This window comes from Puma concolor, chromosome A2 (genome assembly GCF_028749965.1).
Source record: "Puma concolor isolate L17-30 chromosome A2, mPumCon1.1.hap2, whole genome shotgun sequence".
NCBI lineage: Eukaryota > Metazoa > Chordata > Mammalia > Carnivora > Felidae > Puma > Puma concolor.
This window is the reverse complement of record NC_141668.1, coordinates 168014562-168040407: the sequence shown is the minus strand read 5'-3', so window position 1 is coordinate 168040407 and position 25846 is coordinate 168014562. Positions and strand designations below refer to the sequence as shown.

Genomic DNA, 25846 nt, shown 5'->3' with positions numbered 1-25846 from the left:
CCGCCGCGCCCACACCTGCACCCGCCGCCCAGCGGTCCCGAGGCCGGGGGGGGGGGGGGGGGGGGGGGGGGGGGGCCCTCACCTCTCCCATCACGGCGATCGGTGTCTCTCCAGTCGCCTCTGCCACGCGGTGCTCCACCAGGTAGAACATGTACTCGTCATAGAGCAGGCGGATCAGGTGGAAGGAGCCAAAGCTGGCTGCGCTGCGCAGCGTCAGGTCGCGGATCACCATGGAGCTGGGGGATGGGCGGACGGGGGCTGGGAACCTTCCGGGGAGCAGGGAGTCGCGGCCAGGCAGTCCAGCCAGGCCTCCTGGGGGCCCCGTGGACCCGCGAGGGGCCTGCCAGCCGCCCAGACCGGCCCCGAGTGCCCGAGCCCCTCGCAAGTGACCCGGCGAGCTCGCGTTCTGGGTCCCTGGCGGGGACCTTCCCCCCAGGCTCCCTTCCCCCCACCCACGAGCTGCTGACGTTGCGCCCGCCCCCTTCTCCCCAAGGCCTCCTGTCAACCACGGGGGCGGGGCGGAGGGGTGGGGCACGGGTCCCGAAAGGAAGGTCACAGGCCGCTCGCTCCCCTCGGAAGCTATCAACTCGCCGTCCAGGGTCCCCGCCGCCGCCGAGCAGGCAGCTCCGGCCCTGGGGCCTCCAGCCCCGCCGGCCCGAGTTCTGGCGGAAGTCAAGCCGGACTCACCTGTAAAAGGACCACTTCAGAAGGAACTGCCGGGCGGCCTTGGGGAAGCTGGGGCTGCCGGCGTGCTGCTTCAGGACCTGGGTGACCACGTTGTCCAGCCAGGTGGCCCACTGGTCCAGGGAGCTCTGCTGCTGCAGGGTCAGCTTGAAGTCCTGCTCCAGCCGCTGCACCACGCTCTCCTCGCACTGGCACACCCACGAGGCCTGCTCCTGCGGGGCGGGGGCGGCGGGTCAGGACAGCCCCCCACGGCCAGCTCCGGGCCTTTCCCTGCTGCCGCCGAGCCCGGGGCGGACGCGGATGGACAGACAACACCCAGAGAGGGAACCCCCCAGGCTTCTGAGCGCTTCGCGGGTCGGAGGCTCAGACGACACACCGGGTCTTTGTGGCGTTTTACTTTCAAGTGGTCACGTTCCCAGATGTGTGTCTTGTGTATTTAGTGGACGCACTCGGTGTGAGTGAGCGGCCTCGCGGCAGGAGCCCCTCGCGCACAGCCTGAGCCCGGAGGAGACAGCGACGAAAATGGCAATGGGAGGCAGATTCTTAAAGAGCGTGAACGGAGGTGTGGGTCCAGGCGCCCGGACGCTGGGGGGCCTGCAGGATCAGGGCTGGGGGGGGGGGGCCTCCACCCTGAACCTGTTCTCACGCATGCCGGTTTTGCTGTGGGCGGAATCTTGTGGTTTTGTGCATCTTTCTCGAGGCTGGAAGGCTAGGGCGGTGGGGTGGGGGGTGGGGGTCCACGCACGGCGTCGCCGATCTGCGGCCCGGTCTTCGTGCCCCAACCCAGGCCACAGCGGGGGATCGCACGGGAGAGTCACCTGCACGTTGGCAAAGTCCACGCGGTTGAGGTCACTGAGCATCTGGTTGATCTGGGAAGTGTTCTGGAGCACGGCCCGGGCTGCCTGAGCGAGGTGGTTGAGAGACGTGTATCTGCGAAGAGTCTGTGCGAAGGCACTGACCACGCCCACCTGTGGAGAGGGAGACCAGTGAGCCCGAGCGGCTGTTCTGTTCGCTCTTCTCCTGGGCGGGTGCTGGGCTCAGGGACAGCGCAGGGGGAGGGAGCAGGGAAGAGCCCCCCCCCCCCCAGCTCCAGACAGTCTCAAGGACCTGAAGAGTGAGAATAAATGAAGGACACAAACCTCCCCAAGGCACCTTGGCATCTACAGCAGATGCCGCAGTATCGGGGAGGTAGCATTCACGACGGTATGCTTATCCCCCCAGAAGCCTCTGGCTCTCAGGAGTGGCCAGGGGAAATACAGATTCCTGGGTGCCACGGGATCAGGCTTTGTGGGGGTGGGGCCTGGGAATGTGTGACTGTAACCGCTACCTTGGCTACTCGTAGGCACCCTAAGTCTGAGAGTCACTGGTCTAACAGAGAGTTCCCGAAGGTGGTCAGGGAGGCCAGATGCTGGGAACCTGGCCTCACCGGTCTGCAGGTCTCTAAGGGACGCTTGTGAGAGCATCCGGCAATCACTGTCCTCTGTGCATGGAGGCCAAGGGGGCTCATTTCAGGTTCTGATTCGTGGCCAAGACCGTCGCAGTGAGGCTGGCAGCAGGGAGATTAAACCCTCCCCCCTATGACGGACATGGAATCATTCTACCTGTTCTGAATCGACCCAAGTGCCTCAGAGCAAATGACACCTTCCTGCTAGTGCCGGCCCTCCTCGCCAGCAGCCTCGGGGCTTCCTGGGAGGACTAGGGGTCCAGGAGGCACAGGAGCCGCCTGCCTTCCCCGGGGCAGAGGACAGGGGCCCCTCCCAGCTGCTCCCTTCGCAGCGGAGCGGCTACCTTGGTCTGGATGGCCTGCTGTGGGAAGTCTCTCATGGCATTCGTCAACCAGCCTTCCAAGCTCTTGGCAAAATTACGGATGGCCTGCGTCAAGGTGCCTGGGAGATAAAGCCGAGACACCGTGAGAAAGGCAGTCTCGCCCATCAGGAGCAGCATCAGTGCAAGAGACACACACACGCACACACACGCACACACACGCAGAGAACCTGGAAGAGCAAGCGGTGCAGGAAAAGAGGCTGCGGGCTCACGTGGACGGACGAGGGGCCAGGCAGAGGGCGGGGCGCGCAGTGCAGGGGGGGCGCTGGGTAAGGATGAGGGCCGCCCAGGGCCTTCAGCTCTGTTCACCTGCCCGTCTGCGCCAGTGGCTCTCACTGAGGGCGACTCTGCCCCCAGGGGACACCGGCGGATGTGTGCAGGCCTCTGTGGTCGGTGCACCTGGGGGAGCTCCGGGCACCGAGTGGGTGGGGGCCAGGCCCAGCCCCCCACAGTGCCCAGGACAGCCCCGATGACGGAACGGTCCACACAGTGCTGAGGGGAAGCCCTCAGACGCACCCAGTGCGTATATTCTACTGGCTTCCGAGTGCATCGAGAGATGGATGGCGATACAAAACCACTAAGGCTGTTAACAGAAGACCCTACAAAAACGTAAAAGGAAATCTACCCCGACCCCAACCTTCATACGGAGGCTCTAACTGCACGCTACAACGAGCAGTTTTCGGGCAGGCTGAGCCCAGAGGAGAAACGTGATGGTTTTGCCGTTTCCCAGTTTCTGGCACGAGAGAAGCAGACCGACCCACAGAGAAAGAGCAAAGCTTCGGCTGGGCCCAGAGGCGAGAGGCACAGGCATTGATAGGTCCCCGCCCGCCCCGGAGTAACCCCTGGCGCCCCCTGCAGTCGCTCATTAAGAGCGAGGCCTCAGGGCCCAGCTTCCTCCTCCTTCTGGCCTCAGGAGGCCCAGAGGGAGAGCCTGTAGGGACCGGGACCCCGACCTGCATCCTGGAGGCATCCGGGCAGGGGCCCCGGGAAGGTCGCCAGCCCCAGTGGGGTTTTAGCAAACCTGCAGACGGGGGTAGGTCTGTCCTGTGACCTCAGCCCCACCCTCTGGGGATCTCCTCCCAGCTGGAGTGTCACCTGGGCGCCCCCCCTGCCCCCCCCCCCCACAGCACTGAGCACACCTCAGCCTCACACGCACCCTCCAAAGCCCCAGACAGGCGGTGGCCCGAGGGTGGCGGGCCTCACGGAGCCACGAGCTGGCCCTCCCCTGGGCCTCGTTCTGGGGGACAGGGAAAGCACAGGGGGCCAACGGGGGAGAGCGGCCGCCTGCGAGCAGCTTACTGGGCACCGGCCGCAGCACGTCGGGGATGAGGATCTCCACCAGGGCCTGATACAGGATGTGGTCGCAGTTCCTCATCCACTTGAGGATGGGCTCACACTTGCACAGAGACACCAGCTTGTCCTTCGGGAGGACGGCAACTTCGGGCTCTCCGTCGCTGTGGGGAAGGGGGAGATGGGGTGAGCCGCGGCCTATGGGGTGGCAGGAGGGCCACAGGACCGCACCGAGCCCCGCGTCCGAGTCCCCGGTGGGCCCATGCCGCCCCTCCCCTGCCTGTGGCCAGGCGATGACACGTCCTCTATTTGGGACTCTTGGGGTCCCCTACGGTCCCTCCTGCTGAACTGACGGAGGGGCAACACCAGCCACAGGCCACGGTCAGGGTGTGAAAAGCATACACACCCAGAAGGGGGCCCTGAGCACCAGTTCCCGGAAAGGTGACACGTTGGTCTCTGGGTCACAGTGTGTGTGTGTGTGGGGGGGGGGGGCGCAGCCTGCAGGTTAAGCCTGGGGTCCTGGGAAATGAGCGGCCAGTCTCGGCGGGGGCGGGGGCAGGGGCAGGGGCAGGGGCAGGGGCGGTGAGTTACCTGGCAGGGAGAGGGGCGGGGCCGTCACCCGAGGGCGCTTTGGAGTTCCAGAAGGAAAGCCACAGCTTCTCCATGTAGTGAAACTGCAGGTGCACCACGACATCCAAGGTTGCCTGCAAATAAACACGGCTGGTCAGACACAGCTGTGCATTGGAAAGCGCGCCTGGCACTGTTGTCGGGGCGGGCGGGCGTGATAGGAGCCGCAGTGGGGTCCCTTGAAATGCAGAGAGAGACCCCAAGAAGGGACAGAGTGAACGGATGGCCACGGTTCAGGGACTGGAGATTCTGGGGCCCCTGGGCGGCTCAGTCGCTTCACTGTCCGACTCTTCATTTCAGCTCAGGTCGTGATCTCACGGTTCAGGGGATCAAGCTCTGCATCGGGCTCTGCGCTGACAGCGTGGAGCCTGCTTGGGATTCTCTCTCCCTCTGCCCGTCCCCTGCTCGATCTTTTGGGTTTTTTTTTTGTTCTCTCTCTCATAATGAATATTAAAAAGAAAAAAAAGAGAGAGTGGAAATCCTATCTACTTCTCAACCAAAGGAGGCGGGGGGGGGGTGGGCACTCCTGTCTCCTCCGGGTCACCCAGAGACACCTGGTGACGTGAGAGTTGGGCGGTTCTGGCGACGTGTGAGGCTGAGCGCCTCACCTGGGGGAGGCACGCCCTGCTCTCTGCCCACATTCTAGGGGGCCCCCCCGCGGCCCAGGCCGTCTGTCTCCGGTGCGGGGCGGGGGGGGGACGGTCACCTCACAGTGCCGCCGGTAGACCAGCTGCAGGGCCTTGACGTCGTGCAGCGTGATGCTCTCCTGCAGCAGGACGCTGCCCAGGTCAGGCGCGGGGAACTCCGGGAAGACGTGAGAGACATCTGGGGGAGGAAAGCGGGGATTCACGGAGCTGCAGGAGGTCCGCACGCAGGAGTCGCTAGGAGGCCTGCCAGTGCCAGCCGGCGTGCCAGTGACGGCTCCGCAGCCCCGGGTCTCACGACTTTTAAGCTTTGGTTTTCTCAGGGACAGAATGGGACAGGACTGTCCTCTCCCGGCGACAGCAAATACGCTGACACAGGTGGGCGCCCAGCCCGGGGCCCGGCACTCAGCGAGCGCTCCCATCACCCCAGCGTGCACCCAGGGCAGCGAATCCGGGGAGGGGGCCAGCCGTGGCTGTCTCTGGTGACTTCCCAGAAGGGTCCTGCCTGGGCTCCAAAAATACACTAAAGATAGTCGAAGGCCACTGCTGTCTTCAGCGTGTGAGCCTATGGGCAGTGACCTCAGCAAGCCCCCCGCCCCGGGCCTGTCGCACAGTGTAGTCTGGGAGTTAGACGCTCCCCCGGGGCAGGGGTGGCGCCAGTGGGGAAGGGGGTCTTCCCGGGGAGGGCCAGGCAGCCCGGTGGCAGGGCCCCCGGAGGGGAGAGACAGTTTCAGGGAGTCCCGAGCATTCTAAAGGCTCTGGGGCAGCAAGGGGGAGAACTGAGGAGGGCGGCCAAGTCCTGAGCCAACAGGTTTTAAAATAATCTGGCCTTCCTTCTGATGGGCATTTCACGTTACGTATTTATTTTCCCGACGGTCACCTTGCACGTTAATTTGGGGGGCATCTGCTGATTATTCTGAAATCTTGGGGACACCATAGAACACCTCTATGTAATTTACAAGGTATTATACAAGAAAGCAGCCTAAAGCCCCCTGTAGGTGAACCCCGTGAGCAACTCAAGGAAGCCGGAGCTCTTCCAGAAGGCCCTGTGCCTGGTCGGGGGTGGGGGGGGGGGGGAGGGGCTCACTGATGAACTGCTGGTGGTGCTGGCTCTGGGCGGCCATGGCCTGCTCCGGTGTGCTGTGCAGGCTGCCGTGCGAGCCACTGTCCCCAAGGCTGTCTGTCTTCTGGGCCGGCCGGTACCTGGACGGGGGACACAGTGCCACCGTGAGGCCCCAGCAGTACTGCCCGCGGGGGCCCAGGGAGCAGAGAGCTGAGCAGGATTCAGTTTGGGGTGTGTGTCTGTGTAATTTTAAAAACCTCCTGCTAAAATACACACAGCGTAAAACGTACCACTTCACCGTCTCCAAGCACACAGCTCAGCGGCCTCAGGCACAGTCACGCTGTCGTGCAGCCGCCCCCACTGTCTCCAGAACTTCCCATCTCCCCAAACCGAGACTCTGTCCCCATGAAGCACTGACTGCCCCCCCCCCCCCTTGGCTCCCACCATCTACCCTCTGTCTCTGTGGATGGGACTCCTCTAGGGACCCCCTGTGCGTGGAACCCTCCAGTATCTGTCCTTTTGTGTCTGGCTTATTTCACTGAACATAATGTCCTCATGGTCCATCCACATTGTAGCAGGTGTTAGGATGTCCTTCTTTTTTAGTGCTGAATGACATTCCAGGGTCTGGAGGGCACATCTGCTTATCCATTCATCTGCTGATGAGTCCTCAGGTTGTGTGTGTGTGTGTGTGTGTGTGTGTGTGTGTGTGTGTGTGTTTCCCCCCCTAATACTTCTCTCTTAGAAGATAAGTGAATTTCTTTCTACAGAGTCACAAGTATCTGACTATTACATAGTCTCAAAGGAAATTCCGGGACTTTCATTTCACCTCGAGCCAGAATGCATGACCAGCCCGTCCCGGCAGTGAACTGCGCTCCCCGGGGCCCCGTGTCCCTTGAGCCCAGCAGGACGCTGTGGGGGCGGTGACAGCGTGTGGCGGCAAGAGCAGGGGCGGGGGGGGGGGTGTCCAGCTCCAGCGGGGGGCTCCTCTCCTTGTGGACAGTGGGGCCGGGCTTCCCGTGAGGACGGAGAAATGCCTCCTGGATGCGTGGCGGTTCCAAGAGTCAACGGCACGAGGGGCAGGGCTGGTCCTAAGATAACACGCCGCCTGGCATCATGAGTCACAGGTGTCTGCAGGGCCCGGACCAAACAACAAGAAGAAGCTACAGAGGCCACACTGTGCCCAGACAGGTACAGGAAGGACTGCTGGGTCCACTCTTCCACCTGTTGGCTCCCGGAGAACGTTCTAGAGATTCTCTTCTGTGGCCCCCGGCTCCCATGATTGAACATATGGTTTGGAGTCACTGGGATGGCCTTAGAGCGGCTAAAATCGGCTTTTAGCCACATACGGCTTGGCCAAGGTATGATGATGCCACGCGGAGGTGAGTGGGGCACGGTCCCTGCCCCGGAGCAGTCTGGATTCTGCGGAGAGGAGCCAGGGGCAGAGGGAAGCAGGGAAGGAGAGGTGACTGCGAGGCTGCCAGGGAGGTGACACTCGAGTGGGGCCCTGAACCAGGGGTCTGCAGATCACAGCTGTGGAGAGCCAATTGTGCTCCTTGTTTTGTGAATAAAGTTTTTTTTTTTGGGGGGGGGGTGTAAACAAGGTGATTTTATTAGAGCCCAGGACCAGTGGGCAGAAAGAGGTGCCTGCGAATAAAGTTTTACTGGCACACAGCCATGATGCCCACTTGTCTAGGGATCATGTGGTGGCTTTCATTCTACGACGGCAGAGCTGAACAGTCAGCAGAGTGTCTGGCCTGCAAAGCCTAAGAGAGATGCTCTCCGGCCCTTTACAGCAAAGTGTGCTCACCCCTGCCTTAAAAGATGAGCAGGTATGTGATGGGTAGAGAACATTCCAGAAAATGACCGGGCCTTTCGAGCCATTGGATCAAAATGTCAGGAAGAGGCAGCCATTTAAGTATATAAGCTTCTTTCTCCAGGCTTCTTGGGTTCTTTTCAACATTCTCTTTTTCCCCTATTGTTGAAAATTAAAGATCTATGACTTCAGCTCCGTGATCTTCTGGAAAAGGCCAAACTATGGCAACCTCGGTGGCTGCCAGAGGTTGAGGGGAGGGAGGGGTGAGGAGGTGGGGCACAGGGGATTGCGAGGGCTGTGAAACTACCTTGTGATGCTGGGTACACTTGCGTCCAAACCCATTTGTTTTTGTTTGTTTGTTTGTTTGTTTATGCTTTATTTTTGAGAGAGACAGAGCGCAAGCGGGGAAGGAGCAGAGAGAGAGGGAGACACAGAATCGGAAGCAGGCTCCAGGCTCTGAGCTGTCAGCACAGAGCCTGATGCGGGGCTTGAATTCACAAACCGGGAGATCGTGACCTGAGCCGAAGTCGGACGCTTAACCGACTGAGCCACCCAGGTGCCCCCGTCCTAACCCATTTGAATGGAGCCCCAAGAGAGAACCCGAGCGTGGAGCATGGACTTAGGTGGTAACGAGGTGCCCACACACAGCTCTGGTGCCATGTTGATGGGGGGGGGGTGCGTGCGCGGGAGGACAGGGAGCATTGTACTTTCTGCCCAAGTTTGCTGTGAACCTAAAACTGTTCTAAAAAATAACGCCTATCTTTTTTTTTTTTAAAAGGAGAAAGGCAGAAGGCTCTGTTAGCTGGACGAGGTTGCGACTCCAGCCTCCTGTGCCTTGGCTCTCCCAGGACACTGGAACCAGAGGCTACTGTGAATTTATTTTTTCCATCATAGTTTGGAGAGCCACCCCCCCCGACCTGTACATTTAACGTTTGAGAAACACTTCTCTGTATGTTCTCCCAAGCGAAGCTCAGACCCGACCCCCACCTCAGGCAGGGAAGTCGGCCCGCGGCCTGGCTTTGGGCCAGGTCACTCACCTGGGCTTTTGGTGCAGGGGCTGCTGCCGCATGGCCATGTACTGGGTGTCCTCCTGCAGCCGGTTCAGGGGCGAGTCCGGCTTTAGACGGATCCCATAGTAATGATACTTGGAGTTGCCCCTAGAAACCAAGCATCTTAGGGTCAGCTCTCTTTGCAGATGTCCTGAACGACAAGACAGGTGCCGGGTCTTGGCCCTTTGTTTCGGGTTCTGGGGTTCAGTGTCCCCTGGACCATAGGGGAAATGTTCACAGGCTATTCCACAATGCGAGGGGTTTAGGAAACCCTATACTCGCCCCTCTCTTGGAGATTGCCTTCTTGCGCTTAAGCATCATAATAGCTCTGAGAAGTCTCGCAATGGGAAACGCAGTCCGGCGTTGTGTGACCCAGCATGGCCTCCCGACCATCCTCACCGTCACCACCGTCACCACCATCATTATCAACATCATCGACACCGCCTTCGTTATCACCGTCACCCCCATCATCCCCATCATCACCACCACCACCGTCATCATCACCCCCATCCCCGCCCCACATCATCTAACAACATGATTTGGAAAATGGCACCTTTGTGGGAAACACTGTCATGGCTTATTATGGGAGACAGGATGACCCGAGGGCTTTAGACATTCTGGTTAAGAAAACAGGTCAGAGGGGCTCTGTAGGAGAGAAGCACCGAAGGACAGACAGGTGTCTGGCAACGGGGACAAGCAGGAGGAGCGCGGGTCCTTTCTAGAAGAGGGAAGAGCTTAGCTGGTGGCAGGGGAGGGAAAGCAGTGGGGAGAAAAGCCCCGGTCCTGGCCCGAGGCCAAGCATCCGGGACGCTCTGACGGTGGAGGCCGGGCACGAGCCTTCTGGAGAGGACCCAGAGACAGTGGAGGCTGTGTCCCCAGAGACCAGGGGCTCGCTCTCCTTCTCCCCCTTCCTACCCTCCTCCGTCCAGCGATGTTGCGTAAGGATGTTCTGTTATGGATCAGAGGATGGCCGAGAACCTTCTCTTGGCCAGACACCAGCTTCGGAGGGTGTACGCCTGACCCCGACCCCATGAATGACCTCACAGACAGCGGCCATGCAGGAAACAGCCTTCTGTGTGCTCTGGGCCACCCACTTTTTGTTTTCTAGTGGGGGGAGTGTTGGATTCGTGCCTGGGAAAAGTTTATGGCGCATGACGGTCCCTGGCTGCTGCAGGCCAAGGGCAGGCCCTGGGGGATGGGTCCAGGCATGGCAGAAAGCACCAAGAGATGATAAATCCAACTCCTACTAGATCATCCAGGGGCTGCTTTTTAAGAAAGCCTGTTATTGTGGAAATTGTTAAACGATGAGAGAGTGCTGGAGCAAAGCCTGTGTCACCGGGAGAGAGATGGCCCACTGCCAACACCTTGGGCCGGCCAGTCCCGTGCCGCCAATTCAGAACAAATCCAAGTTCACCCAGGGGCACACAGGTCAGGACACACGGGCAGGAGGGAGCCCACGTTCTCCCAAAGCTCAATATCTGTACAGGGGATGCAGAGGATGGGCAGGCGTGGGACCCCCAGGCACCCCCGTGCGTGCACCCACCTGGTGCCCAGCCGCCGTGTCCGCAGCCCCATGAAAACCGAGCGGATCAGCTTCCCGAAAGAGGCAGCATTCACAGGGTCCAGCTTGTGCTCCTGGCAGTGCCGGAGGTAATGGTTGTAGAGAGAGCTTCTGGGGAGACTCACGCCTTCCGCGGTTTCGTAATTATCTAACAGCCACTGGAGCTGGATAAAGAAAGACACGCTCATGTTCGTCAGGATCCCCCCAAATGCTAACATGGACTCATTAAGAGAATCACATATGTTCTCCCCATTGATGTGGTGAAGAAATTCACATCCCCAGTCACTGATTTGGGTTCAAGAGATTCTGGGCACAGGAATTAATAGCTTCTCTCCACGCCTGTATTTGTTCCTTCAATTTCCAGCCTGGTTTTCAGATTCCTTGATTTGATTTTTAAAAGCCTGCGTGTGACTGAGACCTTTTGGGTTGGGTCTTCATAGTCATTTGGACACCAAGTGTCTCCTATACTTTCAGGAATGTCAGGACAAAGAGGATTAAAAAGGGCTTGACGGACCCATCAGCACTGCACCCGGTGTTAAACAGGGCAACCTCGGCCTTTATGGCTTGTCCACCTCTTGGCACCTTGCCCTTGAGGGACAAATCATTAATCTAAGGGTGAAGGTGGCTGGGGCTTGGCCACCTGTCTCATCCGCTGGTCACTGAATATAAAAGTCCTAGTTGAATTCTTGCCTTATTGCTTGGGCTGCTATTTCTTTGCCCCCAACCAGGACTTCTGCATCCTGGGGCAGTCAGATTGTGCTAGAACAGGCCAAGAAGGAGGGGGTGATTTCCCAGACACTCCTTCCTCCTGCCCCTTTTCTTAATTGGGCTGTGAAGCCCCCACAGAAGGTACCTCACCGCAGCCACTGAAGTGACTTCGCTGGCCGCGAGTCTGCTCCAAGCCAGGGCCCTCCCCAAGGGCGGGGCCCACGGCATCTCCTGCCCTGACCCTTTCCTTAGAGCTCTCAGGCCAGATGTCAGTGGCTACACTTCCTCCCCAAGGTAGGGGATGTGTGCGGACAGAATGGTCCGTGTTCCTATTGCCGGGGTGGGGGGGGAAGGGGGGGAATGGAGTGGCCTGAAGACCAGGCACTCTGGAATTTGTTGTGTATTTTCTCTTAGTAAAGCTTTTTTTCTTTCTTTCTTTCTGAGAAAACAAAAACAAAACAAGACACGGGACGACGGACAGACGGACTGATATATCCTCGCGTCCCTGACTGAGAGATTGCAAATGCAAACGGGACGCAATACCGAAAAGGCTTACGTGCGAGGTTTTGCGCCCAGGCCAAAAGGCAGGCTGAGCGAATCCACAGCAAGTCGCTGCCCCCCCCAGAGCTCAGCCTCGGGTCAGAAGGGCGGGAGCCGGCCCCACAGAAAGTCAGGTCCCAGCGGAGCCGCCTCCTTGGTCCCCCCTCGCCCCGACCCCTCTCCCCTTGGTGCCACGGGCCGAAGGCTTAGCTGCAAAGTCAGTGAGTGGTTCGCCAGCGTGGCAGTGCCCTCTGACCCCAGGGTGCACCCTCCTCCCCGCCCTGAGCACCCCTGCCGCCGGGGCTCTGGACGCGGAGCCAGGTGATGAGGGGCTGGCGTTTGAGGGGGTCCTTTGAACCCTGAGCTTGTCTTCAGAAGACGTTCCCCCTCTGGAGCTGGCAGGCACACTTTATCTAATGCGCGTCTGCCCCGCGGGACTGAGAACCCCGGGCAGGTAGAGACGGAAGCGGCTCCGTCCACATCTGCACCCCAGGATCCTGACGATGCCTCAAGAAACACGGAGGCACAGAGGGGGGCCCCGCTGTGTGCGGGAAGCCGAGGGCGAGGAGGCCGAAGACTTGTCTCTCTGCCACCCCGGGCAGGGGGGCGGGGGGCACACGGTGCCGCGTCTGAGGGGTCCTCTGGGGCCGGAGAGGGGGTGAGGCCAGACTCTGGGGGGTGGGCAGGACGGGGCACCGGCTCACGTGTGTGAGGACACAGGACTGGCTCACAGGGATGAGGAAGTGTCGGGAAGGATGCTCGCTTCACCTCGTCACTGCCCCCGGCCCCGTGTCGTTGACGTTGGAAGTGGACCTTTTACTTGGGTTGGTATGTGGACGTTGACATCAATGACGCATCGGTATCTCGACAACAAGTTCTTCCCAAGTCGACGTAACCCCAGAGAGAACGGACCCCACTAGCAGCCCCCCAAAGAACGGTCAGTTACACTCTCTCTCTCTTTTGCGCTGAGGAGGTACCCCGAGGGAAGCCGTTTCAAACGACCAATGACTCAAGTCATGAGGGAGCTGAGAGAAGGTGCCATGGGGAAGCATTCTAGTGAGGGAACAGCCTGTGCAAAGGTTCTGGGGCGGCACCGGGCCTGGTGCAGTGGAGGAACAGTGAGGGGCCTGTGTGGCTGGAGACAGGAGGAGGAGGGGAGGGAGGGAACAGGGCAGGTCGGCCAGGGCCCCAGAGGCTGTTTCGATGACGCAGGCTTCTACTTGTGAATGTGACGGGGGGACCCGGAGGCTTCTGAACAGAGAAGTGCCGCGATCTGACTCTGGTTCCAGTAGGACCACCCTCACGGCTGCTGCGAGAAGGGCCTGGAAGCTGGGCGAGGGCAGCGGCCGAGGGCTGGCTAGGTGGTGGCCGTGACACTCCACGGGAGAGACGGTGGGGGTGGGGGTGGCGGGGGGGGGGAGGAGGGAGAAGTGGTCTGATTCTGGATCTTTCCGAAGGTGAGGTCAAGAGCATCTGGCGGGGGGGGGGGGGTTGGGGAGGAGGGTGGGAAGCAAGGGTGCCCCGCAGCAGAGGGCGGGGGGCACAGGGGTCGGGGCAGTCAGGGCTCCGCTTGGGACACACGGTGCTGGCCCCCAAGCCGCAGGTGGGGGAGCTGGAGGGGGAGGGGGAGCTTCGGGAGAGGCCGGGGTGGGGGAGGGTGCCTGCTGGGAAACAGCCTTTCCCCCAGGGAGCCAGGGTGGGGTCAGCAAGCCGATGACCATCCCACGGAGCCGTCGATTCTAGCCAAGCCCCAAACCTGGCCTGCAAGGTAGGCCTGGTCGTCACACGGGTCTGCAGTCGGCCACCAGCTGACGGCCAAGCGCCCTTTGACGATCTGTTTCTCCGTTAAAAAAAAAAGTCATATAATCTGAATACACTCAATCTAACAGGTCCTCCTCCCAGGGTTGGAAAATAACAGTTCACTGCAGTGGACCACGGCTGTCCCCAAAGGACAGTGACTGAGCCACCGGTGGGGGGAGGGGTCCCTGAGTGGGGGGTGTTGTTGTGTGTGGGGATCTGGCTGAGGGTCAGCCCTGGGAGGAGCCCAGGCCCCTCCCCTGCTCCCTGGTCAAGGACCTTGACCCCAAGTTCCTCTCCCGGGGCCAGGCACACGGGGGGGGGGGGGGGGGGGGGGCTGCCTCCAAGCGGTGGCTGCGGGTGGGGAAGGCGTTTCCGCCCCCAGGGCCCCGCTTCACGTCCTTGGAAACAGCTCTCCCACGTTTCCTCAGCTCAGAGACCGCTTGAGGCCCCCCTCCTCCCGTGGGCCTTTCAACCCCAGGCTGGAAAGTTCCTTCCACCTGCACACCCCCTGGTCGCGGCCCCTTCAGGGCATCTTGGGGAGCTCCAGGGACCGCGGCACTGGCTGCGTGTGGAAGGCGCTGTCCAGCCTCCCAGGCTCGGGGCATCTCGCCCGCCCCGCCCAGCCTACGACGGCGCTTCGAGAAGCCAACTCTGCGGAGCGTGACAACCAGTTCCGGCTGAGGACTCCCATGGCGGGACTGTGTGCACACTCAAGTGTCACCTGGGCGCACGTTCTCACACACGCTTGGCCACTGTGCTCCCTGGAGTGAGATTCCCTTGTTCCTTCTGCTGCCTACTCAAGCACGGGTCTGGTGGGGGTGGGACAGCACGACCCAGGCTTTCCGACAGGGGTCGGCTGGGAGGCCACCAGGAAAGCGGGTCCGTGGGGCCCAGCCCTCAACCAGACTCCTATGCGCTGGGGCTGGGCTGGCAAAGGAGCGGACTCGGCCAGCGTCGCCCAACACAAGAGCGCCCTGGGCCGCAGGCGGCGGCGGTGACAACCATCGTGAGCGAGCGTGGGACACACGGGCCCCACCTATCGGCCGGGACACGTTCCCTCCCTCCCTCCCTCCCGGCTCTCACATTTCCCGGGACGAGCTCTAGGTGGGTCTCTCACTCCGGTGTGTGTGGCTGAATCTTCAGAAAGATCTTATTTCTAGTCTCTGATTCTAGGCCGCCAAGCCCACACCCTGCTTCTCGCAGCGCCTGATGCCCGAACGAGACTCAACGACACACGGCCAGGGAGGCACGGACGCGGGGCGGGTTTCCTGCTGGGAAACCTACGGGCAGGGAAGCAGTCAAAGCAGCCTCCTTCCAAAGGAAGTGTTAGAAGCCGGAAGCACCCCTGTGGCCAGAGACAAGCGGCTCACGCATGTCCCCCCAACATTTCAAATCCCCCCGCGAACCCCGGCTGCCCGGGGCTTGCGCCCCGTACGCTGCCTTCCGCGGGGCCGACCCGGCGCTGGGCCGGCAGGCCGAGTCACGGCCACGCGTGTTCGCGTCGGGGCCCTGCTGAACAGGGCTGCCGTTGCGCAGCCTTGGCCACGTGGTGCCTTCCGAGTTGCAGACCGAGGGGTCTTCTCCCCCAGCTCGTCTGCAGATGCTCCCCTCGCCAGGTCTGCCCACAGGGCTGACGTCATCCAGCAGGAACGGGCGACGGGGAGCACAGGAGCCACCTGCTCTGGGGGTGGGGGACACTCAGCAGGGTCCTGACGCTTCGATTCACTTACGGCTTCAACACAGCGGGTGTGAGGCTGCTCTTCCTTCCCGTGACCGGCCCTCTGAGGCCCTCGTCACGCGTCCCTGGGGCAGCAAAGCACACCCGTGCTGAGCCACCAACCTGGAAGTGTCTGCACCTTCCCCGAGCGCAGTTTCCGCCCCACAATCACTGCCCTTTCTCGTGCCCTGTGTGAATGTCGGCCACGACCAGAGTCTTGATGGGGTCGTAGTTAGGCAATAAAGACTCTTAGCCGGTCACCTCTGCCAGTCCCGTCCCGCCCCGCGCAGCTGCCCAGGGACAGGGACACTGGCCGTCTCCTGGCGAACAACCTGCCATCTTGGTTTCCCCGGAGGGAGGCGAGGGAGGAAGACCCTACGCAGTTAGGACAGGCAGACGTTTGCTGGTTTGCACTTTTCTCAAATTGCCTGTTGGTTTGTTTTTTTTTTCCCCCCAAAAAGCTGATCGCAGAAAATGCAACTAAGAGTCACGGTGGCACCCGCTTCTCCTGTTGTGGCCACCGCTTCTCTTCGTGTCACTTTACTGGTTCTGCCTCTTCCCTGCCAGGCACTTGGGGAGTTGTGGCACGCGTATCACACACGTTAGTCCCACCGCCCGCCAGAAGGGGCGGGTGCTGTCACCAGCTACCTTGGCAAGTGGAGACTCCTCTCCCTCACGCGGGTGAAAGGCATTCTGGCCGGATGTGGAACCCTAGATTGGTGGCCCCCCTATCTCTCGTGTCACGTCACGGTCTTCGCTGGCTTTTAAACTGTCTGTGAAGGTCACGAGCGCGGCAGGGCAGACTGCCACATCGACACACACTTACATGGCTGTTGAGTAAACCGCTTTTGTGTGAGGTGATCCCTTCGCTTTTTTGGAGGTTTTCAATCGCCATTTCAAGCTAAAGAAAATGTGTGCAGAAACAAACAAAACAAAACAAAATGGAAAAAAAAAAAAGGAAATCAGATGGTTAGCATCAGCCAAGATTTGTTTTTATTAATATCCAAATAATGATTTAAGCGCCTACAAAATAAAAACCAGGCTGGACGCAGGCGGGGGGGACGGTTAAGTTGTGAGTTCAAGCTGCGGCCGGGAGTGTTATTCCTGCCATGCAGGCGAGCCGGGGGGCGGGGAGCACAGGCAGCAGGATGAGTCGTGCTGTGAATGCCGGCGATTGCGTTGTAACACAACACGTGCACACGCAGAGCACGAACGCTGAGCCGAGGCATAAGTTCACGTCTAGGCAAAGCCAGCACCATCATTGCCCGCTGCTCCCCTGGACCCGTCATCGTCATCGGTTGCCGGGGAGAATCAGCTGTCTACCCAAGGGCGGCCAGCGGCGCTGACTTCCTGGCCAGCCTGTCCTGTCGCGGAGCTCGGAGCCTCCCTCCTGGATGCTCCAGGAAAACAGCAAACGAGGCCGGAGACCCTGGCCCTGCCATCGGGAGGCGTAGGGGCCACCGGGCATGTCACAGAGATAAGCTCCTGAATGCTGAATGAAGCGTGGGCTGCGCAAAGAGGGGTATACAGGAAGGAGATCGAGTCGCAGGGGGACGTCACGCAAAGCTAACAGTGGGCCTTCCTGGGGGAAGGGGCTTCTGGGTTGGGTCCCGAGGACTTCCTGGAGGCAAGGAGCTGAGGTGGTGCAGTGGGTCGACGCACAGGAGGAAACAGCCGGTTGTGGGCGGCTCCCACCACATCTGTCCGCACTGAATGTGACTTGTGCACGTCAAACGGAAACTGAAAATCTGCCGGAGGCCACCACGCAGGCCGAGGACCGCAATGGAAGGAAGTAAACCTAATGCGCTGACTTTCCTCAAACACGCACGGAAGGCAGACCTCAGTGATGCTTGTGCAGAGAGCAGGGGGAACGCGTATTTCGGAAAGCGCAGCCGGGCGGGGCTCCTGGGGCCGAGTGCGGGAGCAAGAGGGTGACTGCTTTGCCCATCACCTCTTTTGACCGCTGGGTGTGTGTGTCCGCTGTCCTCACTGTTACCCAACACCGTGCCGGACGTTCTAGCCGGGGGGTCAGGCAACAGTGAGGAACCAAAGGCATCCGTATTGGAAAGGAAGAAGTAACGTGCGGATAACATGATCTTAAAGACCGAAAATCCTGAGGGACCCACCAAAGCACTGTTAATGCTGATAAGCAACCCAGCAGAGTTGCAGGTTACAAGATCAATGCCCACAGATCGGTTCTGTCTCAACAGTGAACAACAGGCGAACGAAATAAAGAAACAATCCCGTTTGCAGTAACGTCAAAGAAAATCCAATACCTAGAAATGAATTTAACCAACAAGATAAAGCATTTGTACGTTAAACTATAAAACGTTGTTGAATGAAATTAAAGACCTAAATAAGCAGAAGACATCCTATATTCACGGGCTGGAAGACTTAATATTTAAATTTTTTTTTCAACGTTTTATATTTTATTTTTGGGACAGAGAGAGACAGAGCATGAACAGGTGAGGGGCAGAGAGAGAGGGAGACACAGAATCGGAAACAGGCTCCAGGCTCTGAGCCATCAGCCCAGAGCCCGACGCGGGGCTCGAACTCATGGACCGCGAGACTGTGACCTGGCTGAAGTCAGACGCTTAACCGACTGCGCCACCCAGGCGCCCCTGGAAGACTTAATATTTAGATGGCAATACTCTCCAGGTTGATCTATAGACTCCAAGCAATCCTTATGAAAATCCTCTATTAAACTTCTGACTGCTTTTTCAGAAACAGACAAGATGATCGTAAAGTTCGTATGGCATTGCAAGGGACCCCGGATAGCCAAAACAATCTTGAAAAAGAAGGACAAAGTTGGAAGGTTCACGTTTCCCAGTTTCAAAACCTACTACAAAGTTACAGTAACCAGAACAGTGCAGTATGGGGATAAGGAGAGACATATAGGTAGACACATATAGACCAGTGGGGTGGAATCAAACTTCCAGGAAGAGTCCCATATATCTGTGGTCAACTGAGTTTTGACGAGGGTGTCAAGAGCATTGAATAGAGAGAGTAAAGTTCCGAACAAGTGGGTTTCCACAGGCAAATGAATGAAGTTGGCCCCCACCTCACAATATATACAAAAACAACTAAAAAATGAATCAAAGAGCTAAATGTAAGAGACACAACTGTAAAACTCTCAGAGGAAAATATAAGGTAGTCACGTACAATAAGTTTATCTTCATGACCTTGGATTTGGCAATGGATTTTTAAAATTTTTATTTATTTATTTATTTATTTATTTATTTATTTATTTATTTGTTTATTTATTTTTGAGACAGAGACAGAGCATGAGTGGGGGATGGTGTGCAGACAGAGAGGGAGACACAGAATCCGAAGCAGGCTCCAGGCTCTGAGCTGTCAGCACAGAGCCCGACGCGGGGCTCGAACTCACGGACTACGAGATCATGACCTGAGCCGAAGTCAGACGCTTAACTGACTGAGCCACCCAGGCACCCCTGGCAATGGAGTTTTAGATATGATGCTAAAAGCACAGACAAAAGATTTAAAAAAAAAATTCTTTACAAAGATAAATGGGACTTTATCCCACAGGATGGGAGAACGTATTTACAAACCATATTTCTGATAAGGGTCTCGTATTCAGAATGTATAAAGGACTGTCACAACCCAACAACAAAATGGCAAATGACTCAGTTAAGACATGGGCAAAGGACTCGAACAGACCTGTCTGCAGGAGGCACATGGGAAGATACCGAGCATCATTAGTCACTAGGGAAACACAAGCCCAAACCACGGTGACACGGCACTTCCACACGCACTGGTACGGCTACTAGAAAAGAAAGAAAGAAAAGAGAAAGGACCCTCACACGTGGCCGGTGGAATGTAAAACGGTACAGCTGCTGTGGAAAACAGGCCGGTAGTTCCTCAAAAAGTTACACGGAAACTCAGTTGAACTATTACGGCTCAGCAATTCCACTCCTGGGTACACAAATGTCTGTAGCGGCATCATTCATGATGGCAAAAAAAAAAAAAGGAAAAATCCGAGTGTCGGTCACAGACGACTGCATATATGCATCCAACGTGGTATATCTATACAACGGAATGTTCCTCGTCCACAGAAAGGAATGAGGTAGTGATACACATTTACAATGCGGATGGGCCTCAAAAGCGTGATGCTCAGAGAGAGAAGCCGGTCACGAAAGCCCAGGTAGCGTATGATTCCATTTATGTGAAATGTCCGGAACAGGCAAATCCATAGGGACAGAAAGCAGACTAGCTGCCATAGGCTGGTGGAGGAGGGAGTGGGGGGCGGGGGAGGTGCCTGCCGATTGGTCAGGGTTACCAGTTGACAGCGTGTTTCCTTCTAGGGTGATGAGAATGTTCTAGAACTACTAGATAAAGTTAATGGCTGTACGGCATTGTGACTGTACTAAATCCCATTGAATCGTACACTCAAAAAAAAATTTTTTTTAACGTTTATTTACTTTTGAGAGAGAGACAGGCAAAGCGTGAGTGGGGGAGAGGCAGAGAGAGAGGGAGAGGCAGAGAGAGAGGGAGACACGGAATCGGAAGCAGGCTCCTTCCAGGCTCTGGGCTGTCAGCAGAGTCTGACGCGAGGCTGGAGCCCACGAACCGTGAGATCATGACCTGAGCCAAAGTCGGAAGCTTAACGGACTGAGCCCCCCGGCGCCCCTGCATTGTATACTTTTAAATGGTTAAAAAGATGCATTTTATGTTACGTGAATTTTACCTTGATTTAAAAAAATATACAACCAATTAAAAAACCTATTGTCTCTTGCGATTTGAATGAATCTTTTGCCCACATGTATGGTTTTTGTAACATCACACACTGGTCACGTGGAAAATATTGGCTCACCGAGTTTCCGGATGTTCCAAATGATGACGCACTTCACTAAATGCTATTGAAAATCGCATTTGTTATTATTGACCAAGCTCATCAGGAGCATACCAGGTTTTCAAAATTCGAAGTTTTCTTTTTTTGGTTGAAAATTTACTGGCAACCAAATTAATCCCCCCCCTCCCCCCCGGACCCATCCGCTTCGTGCTCTCCTTTTTGAGAAAAATGCCTGCCAAATCCTCAAGTCTGAAAACTCATCATTTGTCTGTTATTCCTTCAAGCAAACACTGTGTTTCGTGACAGAAGTGGCTGGTGCAGCTCACAGTCATCTGCCCAGCGGCTCTTCCTTAGCACAGTCATCACACTTTGGCAGCAGAAGTGCCTTTTGTCACCCAGAATATTAGAAACGACTGGGGTTTCATACAATGACTGTTTACTGCTTCACCAAGGACCTTAGGTGAACCGTAACAGCAAGTTGCACTACGGAATTCGCTGCTTCTCTTCTCTTTTTCACTGTGAGCGCTGGGTGGTGCAGAAGCCGGTGGCTTCTGGGAGAGTCTGACGCCTCCGCCTTGCTCCGTGGCCTGCGTTTGTGCCCGGGGGCGCATCGATGTTGATTTTGTACAATCAGTGCAAACCTCAGCACAGGGAAAGCTGGCGACAGGCTGATGGCTTAGTATTATTATGAAAACAGTTCTGACCCGGTGGGCCCCCGGGGCCGGTCTTGGGGACACCCAGAAGAGTGCCAGACGTCTTGAGAACTGCCTGCTAAAAACTGTAGAGCTACGAGTGAGTATCGAGCATCGTGGAAAAGCACACAAATTAAGGCTTGCTGCAGAAGACCATCCTGAAGAACCCATAGCTATTAAATAGGGTCCGCTCAAGCCCACGGGTGCAGAGAATTAATTTAATGCACCGTGGAACCTCCCCCAGGTGTTCGTTGTATTTTGAAATCAAAACGACAGCTGGGGTGTCTGGATGGCTCAGCCCGTTGAGCATCTGACTCTTGATTTCGGCTCAGGTCGCGATCGGAGGCTCGTGGGATCGAGCCCTACATCAGGCACCGCGCTGAGCTCGGAGGCTGCTCGAGATTCTCTCTTTCTCCCTCAGTCTCTGCCCCTCCCCTGCTCGTGCTCTCTCTCTCAAAATAAATAAATAAACATTAAAATAAAATTAAGACGTCGGGTAAACATCAGAAGGCGATACAGAAGGTAAGGAATCCCCCCAACCTCCAAGGCCAGAGGGGGAGGTTAACGCCCGGCAGGCAGCACTGGAGGCGCAGTGCGCACGCCGGTCCAGCAGAGGGCGCTGCGGCGCCACCTCCCAGCCCCGCGCGGGCGGCCCTACGGGCATCTGCGGAAAAGAAGCATCTCGCTGTCGCGGCCCTAGTCTTCCTCGCACACCTGCCGGGGCGACTCTCGCTGCACAAGTACAAACGCCTTATCCGGTCCGCTCAGTGGCTGGCGAAGTTAGTGTCTACTCTCTGAATACGCTTAACATAGAGGCTACTTTTATGTTTGCCTGGAGTTTAATCTTCAGTAAGGAGGGGCCAAGGGTGGCCTCCGTGGAGCCCCACCCCGCCCGGGGCCCAGGCAGCTTTCCCTAAAATCATCTGTTTTTTGAACTCCCAGCACTTTCCTTCCATCTTGGTATTGTGCATATGCTGATGCGTCCATTTCTTGACTCCTCGGGAGCTTTTTATTTTTGATTCGGCGTAATGCAGCACATGCTCCTCTTGATTGGCCCCCTAAACATCATTTTTTCTGCTACATGAATTATTAACAGAATGCCAGGGGAAAAGGACACATGCTTTAAGGGCTTGTTCAGAAGGAGGGCAGAAAAAATACATAAGGGTTCGCGATCAAAGATAAAAGAACCTGACGTAACAGCAGGTAGCGGTTAAGTTTTAACAGTTCCCGAGTGTATTAAAAGAAGCCACTTATTTAGAAAATTCCTCTCCTTTCATGTGTAATCCTAGCAAGATTCTTCCTGATTCAAAGACTGTACTGGTGCCTCCTAAGGAGGCATGAGTGGAGGTTTGTGAGTGTGTGCCCACGTGGCCATTCCACTTATAACAAAATAATCTCATTAAAAGGACCTGCTGGGATAGGGGTCACCCCTACCAAGGGCCAGCAATGACCAGCGTTGAAGTGGCCCCGGCATCTCCAGACGGGTCTGCCAAAATCTGACATCAGGACCATGCCTCCGGGGGCCTCCCTGGAAAGGCCAGGGAGGAGTGGGGACGGGACAGGAAGGTGTTAACCCTGCATCCTCAAATGTAGCCCAGTTATGTGACCATGAACGGAGGAGATCAAAGTTTAAATGCTTTAGGAGCAACCCTTTTGAATGAATCTCTAAAGAAAATGGAGAGTCGTTTAAAAGGAAGAGACACCGTTGGACTTTTGAGGGCAAGGATATAAAGCCCAGAATTCTGCCTGCAGAAAGGATACGGGGCCCACAGCGAAGGGCCAGGTGGGAACGCGGAGAGAATTTGGGGCTCACCGCTGGGGAAGGAGGAGGCTGGCCTGGGGGGAAACAGGGCATTTTAAATCTGTTTGTCCATTTTTATTTTGCTCATTAAACATGTTAAAAACATGTAAGTAATATTATACATGCTTGCCGTACAAAAATCTGATTATGCCAGAGATGGTCTCCACTTAGGGCCAGGACGGCGGTGGGGCCACAAGGTGCCCCGGGCACCAACCTTAAGGAGGCGCTCACTCTCAAGATCCTGTCGGGGCAAGGTTGGCACGTGGGGGTGAGCGCCTCCTTAAATTTGGTGCCCTGGGCACCTGGCCTGGCCCATCCCATTCTAGCCCTGCCTCAACTTCTCCCTGGCACCCGACTTCCCTACGTGGGAGGAGAGGCCTTTACCAATAGCCTGGTGTGGGTCCTTTCAGGTGCATTATATCGGACTCACATTTCATTTAACGTTTTTTTTTTGGGGGGGGGTGTGTTAGTTGGGGTTGTGTTAGGTATTCAGCTCTGCTTACCTGCATTTACCACTTAATCTTTTGTCATTACCTCTCTGAGGCAGTTGTTATACATCAAGGGCCGGCAAGCTTTTTCCATAAAGGGCCAGATAGTGACTGTTCTGGGTTTTGTGGGCCAGTCTCTGTCCGCAACTACTCAACTCTGTCCTAGGAGCTGGAAAGCAGCCACAGACCAGTGAAGGAATGGGCGTGGCTGTGTGCCAATAAAACTTTGTTTAGAAAACCAGGCAGCTGGCTGGATTTGGCTTTGGAGCTGTGGTCTGCTGCTCCCCCTGCCCCATAATTCTACCAAGAATTACACATTATGGGTGTTTTAGACTATTGTTAAACCGTTTTTTTGTGAACGACATGGGTATAGAGGTGATGGTAGTGTGGTATTGTGAGTGATTCCACATTCCAAAGTGGTTAATCTTATGTGACGGAAATTTTGCCTTAAGAAAAAATTAAAAAAATAAAAATAAATAAGATAGGGGCACCTGGATGGCTTAGCTGGGTAAGCATCCCACTCTTGATTTCTGCTCAGGTCATGATCTCATGGTTCGTGGTTCGAGCCCCGCTTCCGGCTCTGCACTCACAGTGCAGAGCCTGCTTGGGAGTCTCTCTCTCCCTCCCTCTCCCTGCCCCTGCCCTGCTGGCACTCTCCTCCTCACTCTCTCTCAAAAATAAATGAACTTTAGGGGCGCCTGGGTGGCTCAGTCGGTTGAGTGACCGACTACGGCTCAAGTCACGATCGCACGGTTCGTGGGTTCGAGCCCCGCGTCGGGCTTTGCGCTGACAGCACAGAGCTTGCTTCGGATTCTGTCTCCTTCTCTCTCTGCCCCTCCCTCACTCAAATGCGCACACTCTCTCTTTCTTGCTCAAAAATAAATATTAACAAAATTAAAAGATAAATAAAAAAACTTAAAAAACTTAAGAAAACTTATAAGGTAACATATGCATGTGGTTAAGAATTCACTTGGGGCGCCTGGGTGGCTCATTCAGTTGAGCGTCCGACTTCGGCTCGGGTCATGATCTCACGGCTTGTGAGTTCGAGCCCCGCGTCGGGCTCTGTGCTGACAGCTCGGGGCCTGGAGCCTGCTTCTGCTTCTGTGTCTCCCTCTCTCGCCCCTAACCCACTCGCATTCTGTCTCTGTCTCTGTCAAAAATAAATAAACATTTAAAAAAAAATAAAAGAATTCACTAGAAGGAAAAGGTACCTAAAACAGCAAGCCTCCCTCTTCTCTTGTCCTTCCTGCCACAGAAACAGTCTTTCTACTGGTAATCATTTTTAGCAGCTAGCGTGTTTAGTTCTTATAATTCCTAGAACTTTTTTTTTTTTTTCAACGTTTATTTTATTTTTGGGACAGAGAGAGACAGAGCATGAACGGGGGAGGGGCAGAGAGAGAGGGAGACACAGAATCGGAAACAGGCTCCAGGCTCTGAGCCATCAGCCCAGAGCCTGACGCGGGGCTCGAACTCACGGACCGCGAGATCGTGACCTGGCTGAAGTCGGACGCTCAACCGACTGCGCCACCCAGGCGCCCCAATTCCTAGAACTTTTAACAATAGAGTACTACTTCTTAATCAATTTTCAAAATTTTAAACTTTTCCTTTGGAAATAATTCCAGACGTACAAAAACACTGTAAAATTAGTGCCAAGAATTCCCGCAGACCCTTTCCACCAGCCTCCCTGAAATGCTAGCATCTCCCGTGACCACGGAACCAGGTCTCACGTGACCTCAGCACAAGGACCAAGACCCAGAAATCAACCCCCACTCACCACGCTCAGCCAACCGAAAGGGCTCATTAGAATGTGACGGTCCTTGCACTCCTGTCCTTTTTCTGGCCCGGGATCCAGTCCAGAGTCACACGCTGTGGTCATTTTGCATACACAGCCGTGAGAGAAAATACCAGAAAAATGAGAAATGGGCGGGGAGTGGAAGAAGCTTTTATTAGATCAACGACCCATTTGTCCACAGTCGCCCTTGACCTCCCACGTGGGTTTGTGTCGCTCTGCACAGGAACAACGGCTTCTCCAGTAAATTAATTGAGGCTTTTCAGAAAAAGCACAGAAGAATGTTTTCCAGGAGGACATTCACATGGTTTACTTTTGTCACTAGAGGAGACCAGAGATGAAAACCTCAGATCCGTCTCAAAGCGGTGCTCCTGAGCAAACGCAGGTAGGGCTCCCCGCCTTTACGGAGAAATGCGCAAAACCAGATTCTGAAGTGATGATGTCGGGGGCGCCTGGGGGGGGGGGGCTCAGTCGGTCAGGGGCTAAGTCCAACTTTGGCTCAGGTCATGATCTCACGGTTTGTGGGTTCGAGCCCCGCGTCCGGCTCCATGCTGACAGCTCAGAGCCTGGAGCCTGCTTCGGATTCTGTGCCTCCCTCTCTCTCTGCCCCTTGCCCGCTCACACTCTGTCTCTCACTCTCTCAAAAATAAACATTAAAAACAATAACAAAAAATTTTAAAAAAGGGTGATGATGTCATTGAATGTGTGTCCGAACCCACAGAAGGCACAGCACCAGGCATGAACTCTGATGTCAACTAGGGGCTTTAGTTAATAATAACAGTGTGTCAAGATTGGCTCACTGGGGTAACAAACCTACCAAACTTACCCAAAATGCTAATAAGGGAAACTGTGTGTGTGTTGGTGGCGGGGGGGCTACGGGGATTCTCGTACTTCCTGCTCAATTTTTCTGTAAGCCTAAGACTGCGCTTAAAAAAAAGGAGTCGGG

At 56.4% G+C, this 25846-nt stretch overlaps 1 protein-coding gene across 4 annotated transcripts in view; it reads right to left on the bottom strand.

The window, feature by feature from the left end:
- The window catches only part of RFX2 (regulatory factor X2), a 92328-nt gene that overhangs the window by 3593 nt on the left and 62889 nt on the right, over window positions 1–25846 (bottom strand). Inside the window, exons 6-16 of one of the 4 annotated variants that reach the window (XM_086699336.1) lie at window positions 16147–16221; window positions 10538–10719; window positions 8983–9102; window positions 6157–6272; window positions 5132–5250; window positions 4390–4502; window positions 3808–3962; window positions 2473–2570; window positions 1503–1652; window positions 688–896; window positions 83–266 (exon numbers count right to left, since the gene is read on the bottom strand). In XM_086699336.1, the coding sequence (XP_086555462.1) occupies window positions 83–266; window positions 688–896; window positions 1503–1652; window positions 2473–2570; window positions 3808–3962; window positions 4390–4502; window positions 5132–5250; window positions 6157–6272; window positions 8983–9102; window positions 10538–10719; window positions 16147–16221 (1521 nt within the window). The remainder of the gene's footprint in view (window positions 1–82; window positions 267–687; window positions 897–1502; window positions 1653–2472; window positions 2571–3807; window positions 3963–4389; window positions 4503–5131; window positions 5251–6156; window positions 6273–8982; window positions 9103–10537; window positions 10720–16146; window positions 16222–25846) is intronic. The other 3 variants (XM_086699337.1, XM_086699338.1, XM_086699339.1) reach the window with 3 other exon arrangements.